Below are 19,470 nucleotides of genomic sequence, written 5' to 3' on the forward strand. Positions count from 1 at the left end.
TACCACTGAGCCACCTTCCCAACCCCATGTTGTGGTACCTTCTTACCATAGAGAATCTTGGGAAGAAGGAAGGCAGGAGTTGGTAGGCTACACTGGAGTGGTAAAGAAGAGATGGGGTTATCTATTCTTATTAAGGCAGGGTGAAGTAGGTCCCAACCTTACTGGCTTCAGGGTGAGCCTTTGGCTCTCACAGCACAGCAAAGGACAGTGTCTTTTTTTTTTTCCCCCAGTCTTGGGGCTTGAACTCAGGGCCTGGGTACTGTCCCTGAGCTGCTTTTTGCTCAAGGCTAGCACTCTACCACTGGAGCCACAGTGCCACTTCTGGCGGTTTTTGTTTATATGGTACTGAGGAATCAAACCCAGGGCTTCTTGCGTGCCAGGCAAGCACTCTTCCACTAAGCTGCATTCCCAGTCCCAGTGTCTTTTTTAGCACATGTGAATAGGACTTTATTAGCAGTGTCACAGAAATTACATTACATAAGAACTGACCATTGGTATGCACAGTCTCAACTGAGCTTTGAGCAGATAAATCAGCATAAAATCACCTTTGGAATTTCAAACAAAAGTTTGTAAGTTTGCTTTGCAAAAAGATAAAAAGAAATCTGTCCCCTTTGAGGAATGTTGAGGATCAAATAGTGCCTCATGCATGCTAAGCAAGTACTCAATAACTGAGCTACATCCCGAGACTTAGAAATCCCCATAAAAAAAAAAAAAAAAGAAATCCCCATAAAGCAACAGCTCTCTAATAGCAGAACACATGAAGCACAGAACTTTGCCTAGTCACCTTTTCATCATGCGTGAGCATGCAGCTTTGCTTACATCATGGCTTGCCTATGGTTTTGAAAAGGCACAATTTGAAATGGTACAATGCTGTTTGTTCCCATTCTCTATTCTGAATTTGGATTTGGAATTTCATAGAAGCATTAGCGAGGAACTATAGAAGCTAGTCTCCTAAGCTTGTGGAGAGTGTGTGTGTGTGTGTGTGTGTGTGTTTGTGTGTGTGTAAGTAAAGTAGGGCCCAGCTTCTTTCTCTTTGCCTCTTGGAGCTTGGGTGGTTTCTCTTCAACCCCTGAAGGCTATGGGAGCTGTGGTAGGCATGAATGCCAGATTCTCCCTCTGTAGACCTTAAAAGGATGCTATCCCTGCTGAACCTGACACCCAGAGGAGTGTGGTTCTGGTGTGGGGTTGTAATTAGAGCTAGGACAGACAAGGCACATGCTGGGGTTTGTGGTCTTCTAGTACAAGGTACTGAGAGGAAAGTAGGTGGGAAGGACACTTGTGGGTGGTAAACTTCCTTTACACTGAGGACAGGGGCCCCAGGCTGGAGGGGGACCCTTGCTGAGATGGTGAGGAGGACCTCTCATTGAGCTGTTACCATCCTAGAGAGGGGCTTGTCTAGGAACTCAGTGCCAGTTGAGAGCCCAGTTGGGGCCACAGCCTGGCTTCCTTTGCTAACCCATTGCTCCCTGTTTCAGTGGCAAGGCTGGGAGCTTGGGAGAGGCATCTGCCCTTGGGCGGCTTCCTCACACCAGAGCCCCAGCTGTCAAGGATAGGGGGAGCGACACATTAAGCCTGTGCTGTGCCATGGGTCTGGGTTGGAGCAGAGAGCCCCTACTGCCCTTTACAGATGTTATGTTGGACAAGGTTTCCAGGCAGGGTGGGCTCTTCCTTCAGATGGAAGAGATGGGTCTGACTCCATGCTGGGATGACAAGGTGTCACTTTTACTCAGCAGCAGCCAGAATGTGTCCTGACCACAGGCGCTCACCAGACCAATGTGAAACAAAAAGCACAGGTGAACAAATAGATCAGTGTCCATCCAGTTGAAGCTGGCTATGAGCAGATTTCTAAAGTGGCCTAAGTTTGCTTCAAGGTTGCCTCAGGGTCGTTTTCTAGGTCCTTCTAAAGGTCATCTAACTCTGCTCCACCCTAAGGTGCTGCCCCTCTCTAAGAAAATGGTGGGCAGAAGGAGAGAAATGGAGCTCCAGGAGGTGGGGTGAGCTGACAATAGTGGCTTTGGCATCTGAAGGGGAGACAGCTTTGGACAGTAGAGTCTGACTTCTTCTGAGGTCCAGGAAACATCAGCCTTGGCAGAGCAGGTCAGATCCCCCAGGGTCAGCCAGTCCAGTGAACAAGGAAGGTGAAGGAATTCCGGCCTCAGCAGGAGCTAAAGAGATCTTCAACAGGCAAAGTGGTAGGGAATAAAGATGTCCAAAACAACCTTTTCCTGCTGGTACCAAAAGAGGTCCTTAGGAGTCTGGAGCTGTGCCTAGGAAGGTAGGATGGAGCAGCCTTCAGGAACCACCACCTTCTTCCTGCTTGCCAGACACCCTGGAAGTCAAGCCTACCCCATCCCCAGCTAAGACAGACTTACCTGAAGGCTGAGTTCCTATCAGAGATAGGGGCTTCGGAAACACTGGAGAGGGCTGAAGGTGGCTGCACACGCTCCTAGATCCTGTCACAGGAAGAACATTAGAGCCTCAGCTCCCCAATCCCCGATCCTAAAGTCCAGAAAGCAAGGAGGGTGAAGGGAAGGCCTCAGGCGGGAGCTGAAGAGGGCTGGTACAGGGCAAGGCAGTATGAGCAGGGCATGGAGGCCCCCAGAAGGTTAATTCTCTCTCCACGTGGGCCTAGTGCTCTTGGCATGACCTTTTCAGTCCTTCGTGACACTCTCTGAGCCAGAGGAGTTAGAGATGAGTCCTCACTCCATCCTCCCACCTACTCAGTGAACACAGCCCCATCCCCAAGTGCACATAATACCACAGCCTGTAGCTGTCCCTCCCACCCCATAGGTCTTCATTCTGTTGTGATGTTTTCTCTGCCTCTGAGATCACACCTTCTCTATTTGCAAACATGAAATCACCTAGTCCTGCACCCAGAAGCATGGGATCTCTGATAACCAGGAGGGTAGAGGCTCTGAAAGGGAAGTCTAGATGGAGAGATGGATGTACCTGGCAGATGGTACGGGCATCCGAGGCCTTGGGCCACAGGGCCAGCAGTTGGAGGGTGTGCTGCTCCACAAATTGCTTGCACTGAGGAAAGACAAACATGGAGTGGGTACGCCAAAACCCATGACAAGACATTCTTGGCCACTGTACCTTGTTGGGTCATGCCGGGCACCTAACCATCAGCCCCACTGAGCAGCTCTGACTGCAAGTAAAACCGAAGTCTGAAGCTTTCTGTAGGAGAAGCATGGAGGCCAGAGCTGCCTCCTGGAAAAAGGATGTACTGGCTTGTTTCAGAACACCACCCTGCTTTAAGAAGGAAATGTAGAGGCTGGGAATGTGGCTTCAGTGATAGAGTGCTTGCCTGGAAGGCATGAAGCCTTCAGTTGGATTCCTCAGTACCACATAAACAGAAAAAGCCAGAAGTGACACTGTGGCTCAAGTAGTAGAGTGCTAGCCTTGAGCAAAAAGAAGCTCAAGGACAGCCAGTGCCCAAACCTTAAGTTCAAGCCCCAGGACTCGCAAAAAAAAAAAAAAAAAAAAAAAGGGAAGTGTACTGTCATCAGCCACATATAGACAAGCTGTTAGGACTTTGAAGACAACAGGTCCACTGTGCCACCATTAGTCACACTGAGGAGGGTAGAGCACAGGGAGGGACCCAGGAGAGAAGTCCAGGCCCTTGTCCACTTCTATCTGCCTTGGCTATACCAGGTACTGGTTGTGTCACCTATTACCTGGGCTACCCATGACCCACCTGGGCCATAGCACAGCTGATACACTTTGGAGCAGATGGATGGCAAGACTCCATTGGAACTAGCAGGACTCACCTTGCATTAACCCATGACAGAGGCCTGCTGGCTCCTTTGAACCCACAGCCTTGTGTCTAGGATGACTTCCAAGCTTGACTTTTGTGTCCAGAGATGACTTACAGTCGCTACAGTCCCACTATTGTCTGACCTATGTCCTTTCTGCCTGTCTGGATTACAGTCTACCCTGCCCTACATGTTTCTGGCTGCAAAGCTTGTTTTGGGTCAGCCCTCCCCACAGACAGGCCCTAGACCTAAGTCCCTTGCGTGTCCGCCCCTCACCTTCTGCTTATCTGAACTGTAGTTGAGGCAGGCCTGGTGCATTGCCTGCGGCATGGCTTGCTCGCTGCTGTTCCATGCCTGAGTGGTCACTGACACGCAGAGCTGGCACTCGGAGTCTTGCAGCAGCCCCTCTTCTGCCAGAGATCCTAGAGCTGGGGGGGCTAGAGAGAAAATAGCCAAATCTACCCTGCAGAAATTCCAGGCTGGGGTGGGGAAAGGAGGAGGAGGAGAGGGAGAGAAGCCGGGAGGAGAGGAGGGAGAGGAAGAGGGCAAGAGGGAGGTAGAAATGAAAGGGGAGGGGTGGAGAGGAGAAAAGAAGGGGGGGGGGGTTGCATAGTCAGGACTGCAAAAGGACAGTGGCCAATGAGGTCACTGGGGACAGTGGGTGGGGTAGCATGAGGCTCACCTGGGACAATACCATTCTCAGTGGTGCATCGCAGGACAAGGCCGCAGACCAGCTGGGGCAGCATGCGACCCAGCAGTACATCCAGCAAAAGGACTGTGTAGCGCTCAGCCAGACACTGACAGATGCCACCCACCACCAGGGGTACCACGTGGCACACCTGGGCCACCGCCACAGCCAGCACACCCTGGGGTAGAGGTGGAGAGGGGGCAGCGTGGGACCTTCCCATGGCAAGATTCTACCCTGTCCAGTGCCAACCAAACACACACACACACACACACACACACACATCTATCTATCTATCTATCTATCTATCTATCTATCTATCTATCTATCTATCTATCTATCTATCTATCTATCTATATCTTATTCCCTTTCCAAGTAAGGGCATAGAGGATAAAGAACTAGGAGATTCAGGGGACACCTGAGTGAGTGATCATCCAGCAGTTCCTGGCTTGCTGAATGGGATGTGGCTAGCCAGAGAAAGGCGTGGCTAAGGCCACCAGCAGGGATGTGGACCCCACTAGTGTGATGCCTTTCGAATGGGGTATTTCACCAAAAGCATCCACGCACATTTAGCCTTTGCTCCTGCTCTGACAAGACTCTTGGTTTTTGCTGTCAAAGGCCAGGCTGCTCAGTCCACTGAGTCCTTACCCTGCCTCATCTGGGAGTATCCTCTCTCGGCCTCAAGAACTCTCCAAGGTGAACTGGTGAGCATGTTAACATGACTCCACTGACACTTGTGGCAGTGATGGAAGAATCTGCTATTCTTCCCCTTCCATTGTCTCTGGAACCTATTCCATTTGGGCTCTGTCCCCACCACTCCTTCAGAACACTGGCCAGGGTCACTCACAACCTGCCTTGCCATATCTGCGGGACACCCCTATGCCAGCCTGGGACTTGAAATTCAGGGCTTAGGTACGATCTCTAAATGTATGCTCAAGGCTAGTGTTCTAACACTGAGCCTCAGTTCCACTTCAAGCCCAGGCTGGCTTCAAACCTGGATCCTCAGATCTCAGCCTCCTGAGTGTCTAGGATTTCAGGTGTGAACCACCAACTGATAATGCTATAGCTCAGGTAATGCCTTTCTGAAATGCCTTCTCTTGGCTTTGTGCCACACCATGGTCCCCCCACCCTCCGTCCCTGTCCCCAGCTCTTCTCTCAGCTTTCCTGTTGCTATCTCTCTTTTATCTGGTTCTTCAGTTCTGCCTCTGCATATTCTGTTCCTTGTTGGCCTTCCTCCTCCTTTGATTTTTCATCTGGTTCACTCTCAGCTTGATCTTGCTGCTTGACCTTTTCCCCAGAGCTTGATGTCCAGCCACTTGCTTAACCTCTCTCTTTCTGCATATGGCACATCCAATTTAACAAGGAAGAATGGGTCATAAGGATTGCTCTCATGCCCTCACTCCTGCAGACCATCCATTGGTAAGCCCAGTCAAGCCTCCCTCTCCAACATACCCCCATCTACGCTCTTAGCTCCATCCTGCCCACCACCCCATTGTGACTGTTCTTTAGTAATCTGTTAAGTGTCTTGCCTGATTTTATTTTGCCTCCTACCTGCCCAATGGAGTCTGTGTGTGTGTGTGTATGTGTATTTGTGCATGTGTGCACACTGGGGCTTGAACTCAGGGGCTGTCCCTTAGCTTTTTTGTTCAAGGCTGGCACTACCACTTGAGACACAGCTCCACTTCTGGATTTTTTTTTTCTTATGTGGTTAGTTGAAAATAAGATTCTCTCAAGTATGCCTTCTTGGGCTGTCATCAAACCATAATCCTCAGATCTCAGCCTCCTGAGTAGTTAGGATTACAGACATGAACATGGGTGCTTACCGTCCCATCTATTCTAGCAGCAAGAGTGATCTTTCTCCTTGGTGAAATTCTGCACTAGCTGTAAATGACATTCAGAATGATAGCCTTTGTCTTTTTTTTTTTTTTAACTTGTCTTAACAAGGTCTGGATGGCATGATTGGGCCATCTCTCTCTTGCTGGTCCTCCTGCTTCAGCCCCATTGGCTGCCAAGCTCATTCTTGCTCTAGGCCCTTGATCTATTGAGGCCTTGTCCTCTCAACCTAACTGTCACCTCCTCAAAGCCTCTCTCTGTCTTATCAGCCTGATATCACTGTTCGTCCTTACCCTCTGCTATGAATCCTTAGTGGCCAGAGGGCAGACAGGACCTTGTTTGGGCTGGGTTATGAGAGAGGGCATCTCTGGGCTAAGGGGTTATGGGCAAAAGCCACTACAGATTTGGGTAACTCGAGTCAGACGCTGGCCATGTTGGGGAGCTTATCTGTGGACATTCTCCCTTTGAGAATTAAAGCATCTTTTCTACAGAGACAACTGGAGAGTCTTCGCCATTAGATACTGAGCTGGGGCAGACAAGGCTGAGCCTTACCTATTCTCATATATCTGAGCCTTGGGATTCCATTGGGTGGGGACAGTGCACAGATGGCTCCTCTCCTAACTCTGGCAGAGCTGGACTCTACAGAGCTGTGAATGGGCAAAGGTGGAGCTGGGAGAGGTTCACCCAAGCTCCATGCGTGCTGGTCGCCTCACCTTGGGGATCACGACTTGGACTCGCTTGAGGAGAGTCTTGCAGAGCCAACAGTAGGGCAGGGGGATGGGGAGCCTCTGCTCAGAGAGGTCCTGTGGGAGAAAACAGAGGGGAGGGCTGGGAAACTGAGGGCCTTGGCTGCCCCGCCTCCTCCTCCCCTTCTCTCCTTCCTGACTTAGGCTCTGTCCCAAACTTCTAGTGCCTTCTGGCTCTTCTCCCAAGTGCTCAAGAGGCCTCAGCTGCCACTCTAATAACCCTGTTGTTCCTCACCTGACTTCCTTACCTGAGTATGAGGCCCAAACTGCTTAAAGATGGTCCCTTGCAGCATAGGGAGGGACAGCTTGTCTGGTAGAGGGTCAGGTAGAGAGTCTGCCACCCCTGGCTCCTGCTCTGTCTCCGGCTGCCCAGACTGGCACAGGCCCACATGCCGGCAGACAGTCTTTGGGGTCTAGGGCACAGTGAGGATGGGGGGCTGTTAGGCTCATGCTCAGGCTGGTCCAAATGCTCAGAGACAGGGAATCAGGGAGGTGGGGATGATGTGTCCCAGGGCTCCATGGAAAAGGGGATGGAAGGCAAAGATGGGCAGGGGGGTGGGGGAGAGGGAGGGAGGAGAGACTTGGGGAAGGTGCCTAGGAATGTGTGTGAATGGTTGTGAGTTTGGGTGTGAGAGGGGGGATGTGTGAGTCTCTATAAAGTGTGCAGGCTGCTGTGCGCTGCTGAGCAGGTAAAGCTCTGACCTAGGTTCCTGACTGAAGAGCATGTTTCCTGGGCCTGTTGTGGAATGGTGTGTGTGGGGGGTGGGGGGGGGTCTATCTGGGTGCTGTGGAAGTTGTGTGTATGTGTGGGGGTGTGGATGCACATGCACACATGTGTATCCCTGGGGCTTTGTCCAAGTGGTGGGAGGGCAGGTCGGGGCCTCACAATCTGGCTCTGGAAGTAGTCGATGACCAGGGGGAAGTAGACTTCAAGCACATGGCGGCACTGGGGCACTAGCAGCTTCAAGGGGAGGACGTCACACTCATGCTCCAGGAACTTGCGAATTGTGTCCTGGGAGGACAGAGGGGAATGATCAGCTTGGCCTTTCCAAGGCCTGCTTCTATCTGAATGTCTTGCTGCAAAGCTGCCACCAGAGAAGATTGGCCCACTCCGCTGGGGCACTATAGGACGCTCCTCGTCTGGCAGGGCCATCTGGCTGTGGCTGAGCTCAGTCCCAGGGCCTGCTTTGGTCAGGAGTGTGGAGTTGCAGGCTTCACCTTTGATCTGGAAATGCCCTCTGTTTTGGTCTTCATCTCTTGTTCCCTAAACTCTATTCAGGATCTGGGCATCTTTACCTGGAAAATGGCCTCCTTAGCCACCTTTGTAAGGATGCGGATGATGTCTTCACACTCCTGGCATAGGTCATCCTGGGGCGGGGGGCCAAAGTGGGGATACATGAGTAGAGTACCGAGGGAGACTCTCTTGGGCAATTGTTGACAAGTACCTCCAAAATACCAGCAACTGCCCACCATCCCACTCCATCCACCTTACTCTAGCCCCACTCTATGCCATCACATTCCTAGGAGGACTTCAAGCCTCTTAGGCCCATTCAGAGCCCACCTAGCACCCTCCTTCCCAGACCCCCACTGTAGCCCTTGGATGATACTCACAGCTTCCACATGCCCCCAGACTTCCTGCAGACAATGCCCCAGGGCTTTACACTGCACAGCTTGCTCCAGGTTTTGGCACCAGAACTCGGGACCCTGGGCACAGGCCGGGGATGAAGTGGTCCAGACAGCTACAGTTTGGAACCAGAGCAACTTTTATCAGGAACCACCGTACACATGCCACCCTGATTTTACCCAGCCTCAAATTCAATTTTGCTGCAATTGTATGGCCATCACACATGTCAGACTGTGCTAAGTCTCCTTCCAGGATGTACTATTTCTTTTTTTCTTTTTTTGTCAGTGATGGGGGCCTGAACTCTGGGTCTGGGCACTGCACTTCAGCTCTTTAGTCCAAGCTAGTGCTCTACCACTTGAGCCATAGTTCCACTTCCCGCTTTTTCTGCTTTTGTGGTGCTGAGGAATAGAACTCAGAACCTCATGCATGCAAGGCACTCTACCGCTAAGCTACCTTCCCAGCCCCACCTGGGAGTTTTTCTAGGCCTTAGTTGTCATGAGTTGGGCACTAGTGACTCATGCTTGTAATCCTAGCTACTTGGAAAGCTGAGATAAAGAGAATCTCTAGTTAGGACCAGGTTGGGTGAACAGTATATATGCCCCAATTTTAACAGAAAAGAGCTGGGGCCAGGTGCAGGTGGCTCATGCCTATAATCCTAGCTACTCAGGAGGCAGAGATTTGAGAATCATGGTTCAAAGCCAGCCTTGGCAGAAAGTCTATGAGACTCTTATATCTAATTAACCACAGAAAACCAGAAGTGGTGTTATGGCTCAAAGTGGTAGAGCACTAGCCTTGAGCAAAATAGCTCAGGTACAGCACCCAGGCCCTGAATTCAAACCTCCTGACTGATGAAAGCAAGCAGGAAGGAAGGGAGGGAGGGAGGAAGGAAGGAAGAAAAGAAGGAAGGAAGGAAGGAAGGGAGGGAGGGAGGGAGGGAGGGAGGAATAACTAAATAAACTAAAGCCAAAAGGGATGGAGTCTGGCACTAGTGGCTCATGCCTATAATCCTAGCTACTTAGGAGGCTATGATATGATAAATGAAGTTCAAAGCCAGTCCTGGGAAGACAAATCAGAAAGATCCTAATCTCCAGCAAAAAGCTGAAAGTGGGCTGGGAATGTGGCTTAGTGGTAGAGTGCTTGCCTAGCATGCATGAAGCCTGGGTTCAATTCCTCAGCACCACATACACAGAAAAAATGGTGCTGTGGCTCAAGTGGTGGGTACTAGTTTTGAGCAAAAGAAGCTCAGGAACAGTGCCCCGGCCCTGAGTTCAAGCCCCAGGACTGGCCAGAAAAAAAAAAAGCTGAAATTGGAGATGACTTAAGTGGGATAGTACCAGTTGACTGAAGAAGCTGAGCGAGTGTATGAGGCCCTGAGTTCAAGCCCCAGTACCAGCGCATGTACAAAACAGGGCTGTAAACAAGTGCTTAGTAAGCACAAGGCCCTAGTACTTAAAAAAAAAAAAAGATCAGGATTATATACAGACTTGGGATAACTGGGCAGAGCTAGTACTCAGTAAGTGGTAGAGATGCCTCCATGACAGAGGCTGGGGAGACTCACCAAAGCCTGGACCACAGAGCATGAGCAGCAGCAGCAACCATGGCAGCAGGTATGACTTGGCCATGGCACCTGCAACCTGGGCATCCTGCTTGGGGCAGGGACCCTTATAGCTGGGGGTGGGAGGTGGGGGTGGAGAAGGCCTGGGGAAAGGACTTGAAGGGAGCAGCATTGACCTCAGTGTTTGCCTGGGTCCTGGAGAGCTCTCCAGGTGCTTTGATCCCACCTCTTCCCATCAGGAACTCTCCTGCCTGCCTTTGCCCTGTCTTGGCCCACAGCCCGACCCTCCTCTCTTTGCCTCCCCACCGGCCCCCATGGTCTAGGAGTCCTGGTTCTCTCCAAATAAGGGGCCTTCACACTTGGTCCCAGTAATCTGGGCTTTGGAAGGGAAGATGAGGCAGGGCCACATTGAGGGATAATGTGGACCCCCCCCACTCCTTCTTCCCCAGACGCACTCCATTCCTCTGCTCTTGAGCAATGCTTTGAAGAGCTTCCTGCCTGGCTCTTGATCTAGAGTAAGCTCCGGAAGGGCAAACTCTGGACCCTCCTGGTGCCACCTACCTCCCACTCCATCCTGCCCCTTCCCCCTAGACACATGATTGGCAACGGGCAGAGAGTGTTTACATGAAATGAAAGAATGCCATAAGTGCCCGAGACAGGGATGTGGGGGATTGAGATTTCTGTGGGCCAAAATGGCTCTCAGCCTATTCAGGGGCTGCTGCCCATGGCTTCTAGGGACTCCTCCAGAGCACAGCTAATGGCTCAGAGATGGTCTTTTGAGGCTGTGAAGGACTCACCTGGGTCCCCACTGGGCACACTGGAGTTAAAACTCCCAAGATGCTGTGGGGCAGGCCCTGTTGGAGAGTAGCACTCATTACTGGAGCTCTGTACCTGGTGGAAGATCCCAGGCCTCATGGGGCTCCATGGCTCATGGGGAGGGAGAGCAGGAGCTTGGCACCTGATGAACATAGTTGGACACAAGATGGTAAAAAAATGACACATTCAAGATCACTCAAGGCTTCGTGTGGTTTCTGTTGGCCTCAGGCCCTTGTTACTATGACAAACAGAGTTGCCATTGTGGGAGTTAACCAACAGTGTGTGAGAATGTGTGAACCAAAGATTGGGAACCCAGCAACTTGCATAAATAGCTAGGGTGGTGGAGCTGGAATGTGCTAGTAGTTTAGTATGTGTTAAATGTCTATGAGCCAAGGGGCTGAGAGGTTAGTTCAGGGGGAAAGTGTGGATTTAGCATAAATGAGGCCCAAGATTCCATCTCCAGCACCCAACATGCAAAAAGCTAGATGAAATAAACAAATGAGCTGAGCTGTGTCCTATTTGGATACAATTAGGGCAACGGGATTTATGGATGGGCCCTCCAGGATTATATTGGCCAGGGAACAACAGTACCAAAATCCCTTCAAGCTCTCCTTGCATACATGATTCCTTCTCGTTTGTGTCACTGGGCAGAGCAGGTTAACTTCAGGTGGGGAGGTTCTGTTCTACATGGCCATTCAGGGGCCTGGGCCCCTCCCTGTGCTTGCTCAGTCCTCCCTGGGTCCCTGAAAGGGATGGAGAGAAAGAGTAGGAGGTAGTGAAGGAAGTTTTAGGGACCAGGGCTGAGAGTGGTGGTCTTATTGCTGCCCACCTCAGTTAACATGACTCCCCCTTAATCCCAGGGGAGGGCGAAATGCCATGTCTCATATGACAATCAGGAAAGGGTAATGGGATCGGTGGGTAGGAGGGGTCTCAAAACCTTCATATCAAAGGCAAACCTGTAGAGTTTTCTGGATGAGGGGTCCAGACTTCCATCAAATCTTAATAGGAGCTCTCCATACCGTTGAGAGCTGCCGGTCAAGAGCACAAATACAGGAAACATAAAAAGCGAGCCTTTTATAATTCCTCTAGTAGACAGCCCCTGGCTCGGCATTCTCTGGTTTATTCTCATCTCTATTCAGAATTGGGGTTCCTTTGGGGCCTAGCCGCAAGGAAGCCTGATGGGACTGTCTATGCCGTTGTCACTGTAAATGAATAAACATACCACAGAAGAGGCAGTGGTCATGAAGGCATATAGCTCTAATCCCAGCACAGGAGGCTGAAGCAGGAAGATTATGAGTCTGAGTCCAGCTTGGGGCTACATAGCAAGAGTGTTTCTAACACAAAACAGCTGGGTGCTGGTGCTCATTCCTGTAATGCTAGCTAATCAAGAGGCTGAGATCAGAGGATCATGATTCAAAGCCAGCCAGGGCAAGAAAGTCTATGAAACTTATTTACACTAAACTACAAAAAACCAAAAAACCAGAAGTGGAGCTGTGGCTCAAGTGATAGAGCACTAGCCTTTGAGCAAAAAAGCTCAGGTTCAGCACCCAGAACCTGAGTTCAAGCCCTAGGACTGGCACTAACCAACCAACCAACCAACCAACAGCAGCAACAGAACCAAGAACAGAAGAGATAAGGAATAGAAAAGAGGCCATTCTGACAGCTGTTGCAGGTGGGAGAGCATGACTAACTAGCCTGATTGACAAGAGACAGCTCCCTTCCTGGTGTGAGGGATGGAAGGGAACCATGTTTTTCTTTGTGACTATGGACAGTATGAAAATCCCAGCCGTGGGACCTAAGATCTGGAGGCTGAGACAAAACAGGATCCATAAAGTGTCACGTTTTATATTCAAATCCCTTCTGTCTGTTGTGATTGAACAGTGGAATTTCTTTTTGTTCCTTTTGTGGCATTTCAGGTTGTCTTTCTCTGCTGGTATTCTGGCCTATGTCTTTCCTCCTCTTACCCATCCCTACCCTTGAGTAATTGTGGTGGTGATGGTGGTGGTTCTTCTCCTCCTCCTCCTCTTCCTCCTCCTCCTCCTCTTCCTCCTCCTCCTCCTCCTCCTCCTCCTCCTCCTCCTCCTCCTCCTCCTCCTCCTCCTCTTCCTCCTCCTTCTCTTCCTCCTCCTCCTCCTCCTCCTTCTTCTTTTTTCTAGTACTGGGGATTTGAACTCAGGGCCTTGTGCTTGCTAGGCAAGGCACTTTACTGCTTGGGCTACACCCCTAGATCCTCTTGCTTATGAAAATGTAGTGTCTGCTTTAGGGGTAGGGACTATGGAATATCAAATGGTAACATCACCCTCTGGGGAGTGTCTCATAATAGTCTTCTGGAGTATAGTCTCTTTCTTTTACTTTCAAAAAATTTTTTTTTCTAGAGGATAGGAGAGGAAACCATGAAACTTTGTTTGTAATGATCTTTGACTAAAACCTAGTTAATGAGCTGGGTATGGGAGGATAGTGGGTGTATGTGGGTAGAATGCTGAGCAGTAATCAGTATGGGGCCTGAATACTAGGCCTGGGGAGGAGAGACTCTTTCAAGGGCAGGACCACTAAATGGAGACCAGGAGAAGCACAGGAGTTGGCCTGGTAAAATGGGGAAGCATTTACTCTTGCAGACTCACACCTGTAATCCTCGCTACTCAGGAGGCTGAGATCTGAGGATCCTAGTTAGAAGCCAGCCTGGGCAGGAAAGGCTGTCAGACTCTTACCTTCAATTAAACACCAAAAAGCCAGAAGTAGAGTTGTGGTTCAAATGATAGAGCACTAACCTTGAGCAAGAAAAGCTTGGTGTCCCTAGGACTGTGCGTGTGCATACACGCACGCACGCACACAAAGTGAGAGTTCAAGACAATGAGTTCAAGCTATAGTATTGGCACCAAATAAATAAATTAAATTAGATTTGTTCCTCTGGGGAAGTGGCTTTCCTTCACTGATATGGGCCACTGTATTATTTAGAGGGCTCTTGATTACAAGCATTAGAAGTCTTAGCTCATTCTGGATGATAAAAACAAAAAGATAATTTCTTGTTCAAATAATTAACCAAAGCCTGCCATTGGGGGCTCATGCCTATAACCCTAGCTTTTTGGGAAGCTGAGATCTGAAGATCTTGGTTCAAAGCCAGCCCAGGCAGAAAAATTTGAGACATATCTCCAATTAGCCACCAAACAGAAGTGGAGCTATCACTCAAGTGGTACAGTGCCTTGAATGAGAAAACCAAGAGAGTGTGAGATCCTGAGTTCAAACCCCAATACCACCACAAAAATCAAAACAAACAAACAAAAAGCAATAATTAACCTGTCCACAGACAGCTTCTGGTACAGAATGATCCAGAAACACATGGCATCAGCAGCAGAGTTCCTGTTCTATTTTTTCACAGTTTCCAGTTCTTTCCACTTCTCTATATTGATACTGGCCTGAGGCTGGCTTCCTTCTTGTCAGCAGAAATAATTTTGAGGTGCAGCCCTCTCATCTTTGCAGCATGGAACTCGGAGGGAAAGAGGACTCCTTTGGCAGTCCTGATCACCGGTAACCACTTACAGGTGTGAGTCACCAGTGCCTGGCAAACATTCTTTGATGATACTTCATTTTTTTCCCATAGCCCTTTCTGTCCCCCCCTCCTCCTATACACTGGGCATTTAAACTATGTGATGGAGCAAATCTGGCTATCTGGTCACCTTTTCTACTTCACCGCAGGCTTGTTATTGTTACTGGCTTGTTTGTCTAGTAATTGGCTGGATTACTTTAGGAACTGAGTTTGAAGACTGTGGTGCTCCTGAACCCTGGAGGCTTAAAATAGTGCCCCAGCCTGGCAACTTTCCCAGTCTCTGACAACACCAAGCTGTTAAACTATACTAATTTCTGGCTGATGGTTCTATTGTTTTTAACAGTGCCTGAGGTCTTAAATAAATTGGTTTATGGAAGAATCCAGTTAACCTAGCCCTAGTCTGAGATTTGTTCAAAGGAACCCTCTTCACAGATGTCTTTTCCTCCCATTTCTTTTCTTTTTCTGCGGGGGGGGGGGCAGTCGTGGGGCCTGAACTCTGGGCCTGGGCGCTGTCCCTCAGCTCTTCAGCTCAAGGCTAGCGCTCTACCTCTTGAGCCACAGCGCCACTTCTGGCTTTTTCCTTTTTGCTTATGTGGTGCTGAGGAATCGAACCCAGGCCTCAGGCATGCAAGGCAAGCACTCTACCACTGAGCCACCTTCCCAGCCCCTCTCCCATTTTTTTTTCTAGCAAACTAACCAGCCTATAGTTTAGCCCTTATTGCCTATGAATCTGTCCATCAAATCTAATTCAGAAACTGTAAAGGCCAAATTCAAAGTCTTAGAAACTATAATTTGGAAGACACAGATTAGGATAGTTCTAAATCAGCATTCTGAAGAAGACAGGGAAGGCCGGAGTTTATACTGAGCAAATAGTGTTCGTGTTTTTTTTTTTTTTAATTTGTTTTACAAGGCAATAAAAATTCTTTTGTGGGGAAACTTGTGGTGGAGTTGACAACAGGTGCAGGGGCCCACATGACTGACAGAAGATTAAGAAAAGAATTCATGTTCTTGTAAAAAAGTGCCCATAAAACTAGAGTCTAATCACCTAAGATATCCATCTTAAGTCTCTGGGCAGATGCAGTTACCTATCCTATCTGCATGCAGTGAGCGGATCAAGGTCCACATTTTCCGAGTAGCAGGAATGATGAGTAAGTTCTTCTCCCTGATTGCCTTCAGGTCCAATCTGAAACCGTCTTTCAATGTTGTGTTCATTATCATTGCCTAGTTATTTCTGCAGATATATCGTCTCTTTCCAGGATGTCTTTTTTTTTTTTTTTTTTGGTCCGGTGACAGGGCCTGAACTCTGGGCCTGGGCACTGTCCCTCAGCTCTTCAGCTCAAGGCTAGCGCTCTACCACTTGAGCCACAGCGCCACTTCCGGCTTTTTTCTTTTTACTTATGTGGTACTGAGGAATCGAACCCAGGGCCTCTGGCATGCAAGGCATGTGGTCTACCACTGAGCCACCTTCCCAGCCCCTTTCCAGATGTCTTTGATCATGTCTTCCCATGTTTTTCAGAGTAACCTTAATCTAGAATTTTCTCTACACTCAGTTGCAATTGAAGTCCAATCATTGAGGAGAACTTGGAATTCCGTGTGTGGAAGACAGCAGCCTTGATCCCATTTCTTGCCCTTCTCGGAGGGAATTCTTCATCCAGAGTGCTGGATTGAGGGGGCATTTGTCGCTTCAGGATTCTCAGCAACACTACACAATGTAGATTCTCAATCCAACTGTTATCAGTCTGTGGCTGTAGAGGGCCTGACTCTTGGGAGTCCTAGCAAATTACTTCTAAACAGCCCCCCGAGATCAAACAGAAAGTAATGGTGGAAGGTAGAAAAGGAATTTAATTAGAGAACAATATCAAAAAGACAAGGAATGAAGTATTCCAGCCCTGGATTTCAGGGTATTTATATGAGCACCAAGATTATATAGGGGGCCAGACACTGGTGGCTCAAGCCTATAATCCTAGCTACTCAGGAAGCTAAAATCTGAGGATCACAGTTCAAAGCCAGTCCGGATAGGAAAGTCTATGAGATTCTTATCTCCAACCAAACACAAGAAAAGTGGAAATGGTGCTGTGGCTCAAATGGTAGGTTACTCGAATGAGCTGAAAAGTTCAGGGACAGCGCCCAGGCCCAGAGTTCAAGCCCCACAACCAAAAACAACAACTAAAAATAATCTCTAAAAGCCAGAACGCCCAAGTGGTAGAGCACCAGCCTCAATTGAAAAAGCTTAAGACAGTACACAGGCCCTGAGTTCAAGCCCCAGTACTGACACAAAAGCACACATCCACAAAATCCTTTCATTCTGCTTTTTTCAGGCATCTGTCAGTGCTTTTAGCAAACATCGTCCTGAGTCTTATGACACTGTAGCAGTGCTTTTGTGACAAAGCACAGATTCCCTACTTGGGCCTATAAATTAAAAGCAGGAGAAAAGCTAGGCTGGGTGTATTGGGACTAATAGCAGACATGACCTATGAAACCTAGGAGTTTGAGCCTGGGCCCTAAAATCTGCAACAGGATCATCAGTGGGGTGCATAGGAAAAAGGCAGCCCCTATTTCATGGCTGCACTTGCTTGGAACCTAGCCTCAGCCACAGGCAGCTGGGACAAGGTGAGAAGTACTTGCCCTCAGGTCAATAGCCCTGTGGCTGGGAGTTGCTGGGGGGTGAGGGTGGGGTGGACAGGGAGCCCTGAGATCTTGACTGTTTCAGTCTGGAGTGGAGTTTTACCCCCACTGAACTGGAAAACAGAGGGAAAAGGCAAATGTGGTTCTTGTAGTTCTTACTGAGCTTTAGTACCTTTATAAAAATAATTTTTTCTTCATTTGCTCTCTGCATTCAGGTCAATTTCCAGAGAATTATAATAGCTGTTTTCGACTCAGTGTTTCATGCTTATAATCCTAGCTACTCAGGAGCCTGAGATCAGAGGATCATGGTTCAAAGCCAGACAGGGCAGGAAAGTCTGACACTTTTATCGCCAACTAATCTCTCTGTCTCTCTCTCTCTGTCTCTCTCTCTCTGTCTTTGTCTCTCTGTCTCTCTGTCTCTCTGTCTCTGTCTCTGCCTCTCTCTCTCTCTCTCTCTCTCTCTCTCTCACACACACACACACACACAAACACACACACAGAGCCAGAAGTGGCCCTGTGACTCAAGTGATACAGATCAAAAAAGCTCAGGGATGGCAGCCAAGCCCTGAGTTCAAGCCAGGACAGAGAGATGGAAGGAAGGAAGGAAGGAAGGAAGGAAGGAAGGAAGGAAGGAAGGAAGGAAGGAAGGAAGGAAGGAAGGAAGGAAGGAAGGAAGGAGGGAGAGAGGGAAGGAAGGAAGGAAGAAAGGAACATACACACCACTACCATTACCAAAACAACTTCCAGCAGTTTCTTGGATCCCATGGCATGCTTCAAACTGGCATTGCCAGGTCCAAAGACTTCCATGTTGACTTTTGATGAGTGTAATTACCAGTGCAAAGAAGGCGGGGCAGGTAACTTCGACCAGATGCTATGTATTTTTCACATCTGTTGCCTGATGCCATGACAACATTAGAAAGACAGTATAGGTAACCATGATTCCATGTCTAAATACTTCATATGTATTGACTATTATCAGCTTTAGGAATGTGGAGACTGAGGCACAGAGAACAGATGACCTGGGGAAGGCCTTATGACCCTTGGAGACTTGAATCCACACAGTTCCATCTCTATGCCACCACACAATCCTGTCTCCTCTCCAAAGAATGAAGGTTCTGGCTCCTTTGTCACTTGAGAAAAATAACCTGGACATAGATCCTTGAGGAACAGCAGGACTAGAATTCTCCGTACACAACTGGGAATGGCTATAGGTTGAAAAACAAAGAAACTGACCACGTTGACCATTTCTACCATCCTAGGGTGCGATGGACTTTGCCCAGCCACTGGGATCCCAGTGCCCAGAAGCTTGGGAGTGAGGCAAGTGCACAGGGGATCAGCAGGCTTTCTGTGGGAGTTGACTAAGCACTTAAAATTCCACACCTCCCTTTCTTTTTATAACAGGTGGCCCCGTTGAGCCAAGAGAACTCACATTTTCCATGTTCCAACTGGCTGTTGAATAAGGCTAGCTAATGATGTAAACTTCTGTGTTCTTTTTGGCTAAGAATCTTAGGAATTTCATTTTCGCAGGTAGGAGGGTTGCATTTGATCTGTAGGTCTCACACTGGACTTCTTTTTTTTTTTTTTTTTTTTTGGGTCCGGTCGTGGGGCCTGAACTCTGGGCCTGGGCGCTGTCCCTCAGCTCTTCAGCTCAAGGCTAGCGCTCTACCACTTGAGCCACAGCGCGCCACTTCTGGCTTTTTTCTTTTTGCTTATGTGGTGCTGAGGAATCGAACCCAGGGCCTCGAGCATGCAAGGCAAGCGCTCTACCACTGAGCCACCTTCCCAGCCCCCTCACACTGGACTTCTTCAGGGGAAAGATGGAGGAATTCTATTTCTTCAGGATGAGCCGGCTTGCCAGCCAAGTTCATTGATAGCAAAATTATGAAAAGGAAAGTGGATGGCCAGGGCTGCCATGGGAAGATGGATCCCTGAGTTTGTACACAGTAGGTTCTTAATTCCCCAAAGGAAGTTCAGATGATGTGAAGAAAGAGAAATAGGGGGAAGAGGGTACAGAACTCGAGGGAAAAAAGAGTGCGAAAGTGCAGCAGTGGAGCTCACTGGACATTGATGAAAGTCAACTATACAACTCGTGGGTGGAGACAGGAGGGAAGGACTGGGAGAGAATAAGGGAACAGAAGACACTGCACAAAAGGAAATCTACTTATCATCTGACTCAAGTAATTGTAATCTGTACATCATCTCTATAATAACAATAAAGCAAATTAATAATTTTAAAAAAGAAAGAAAAATAGGCGTGTGTCCAAACACTCATCTTGTAATGGCAGAG

The 19,470-nt window shown here is 48.9% G+C and overlaps 1 protein-coding gene across 6 annotated transcripts; it reads right to left on the reverse strand.

Annotated features, from left to right (window-relative positions):
• Nucleotides 1-422: 422 nt before the first annotated feature.
• LOC138804702 (pulmonary surfactant-associated protein B-like) lies at nucleotides 423-10,309 on the reverse strand. Of its 6 annotated transcripts, none has more exons than XM_069989145.1 (11): nucleotides 10,202-10,309; nucleotides 8,631-8,758; nucleotides 8,316-8,387; nucleotides 7,906-8,031; nucleotides 7,268-7,432; nucleotides 6,987-7,076; nucleotides 4,438-4,552; nucleotides 4,032-4,192; nucleotides 2,950-3,030; nucleotides 2,373-2,453; nucleotides 423-2,267 (listed from the first exon to the last, which is right to left on the reverse strand). In XM_069989145.1, exons 1-10 carry the CDS (start codon nucleotides 10,263-10,265, stop codon nucleotides 2,391-2,393), a joined length of 1,065 nt encoding a protein of 354 aa, XP_069845246.1. In that variant the 5' UTR covers nucleotides 10,266-10,309; the 3' UTR covers nucleotides 423-2,267; nucleotides 2,373-2,390. The 6 variants fall into 6 exon arrangements, with proteins under 6 accessions (XP_069845246.1, XP_069845245.1, XP_069845244.1 ...); XM_069989144.1 differs by having other exon boundaries at nucleotides 4,032-4,234; XM_069989143.1 differs by having other exon boundaries at nucleotides 4,438-4,621.
• Between the last annotated feature and the right edge of the window lie 9,161 nt (nucleotides 10,310-19,470).

This window comes from Dipodomys merriami, unplaced genomic scaffold, assembly GCF_024711535.1.
Source record: "Dipodomys merriami isolate MVZ:Mamm:240054 unplaced genomic scaffold, mDipMer1.0.p SCAF_37, whole genome shotgun sequence".
Taxonomy (NCBI): Eukaryota; Metazoa; Chordata; class Mammalia; order Rodentia; family Heteromyidae; genus Dipodomys; species Dipodomys merriami.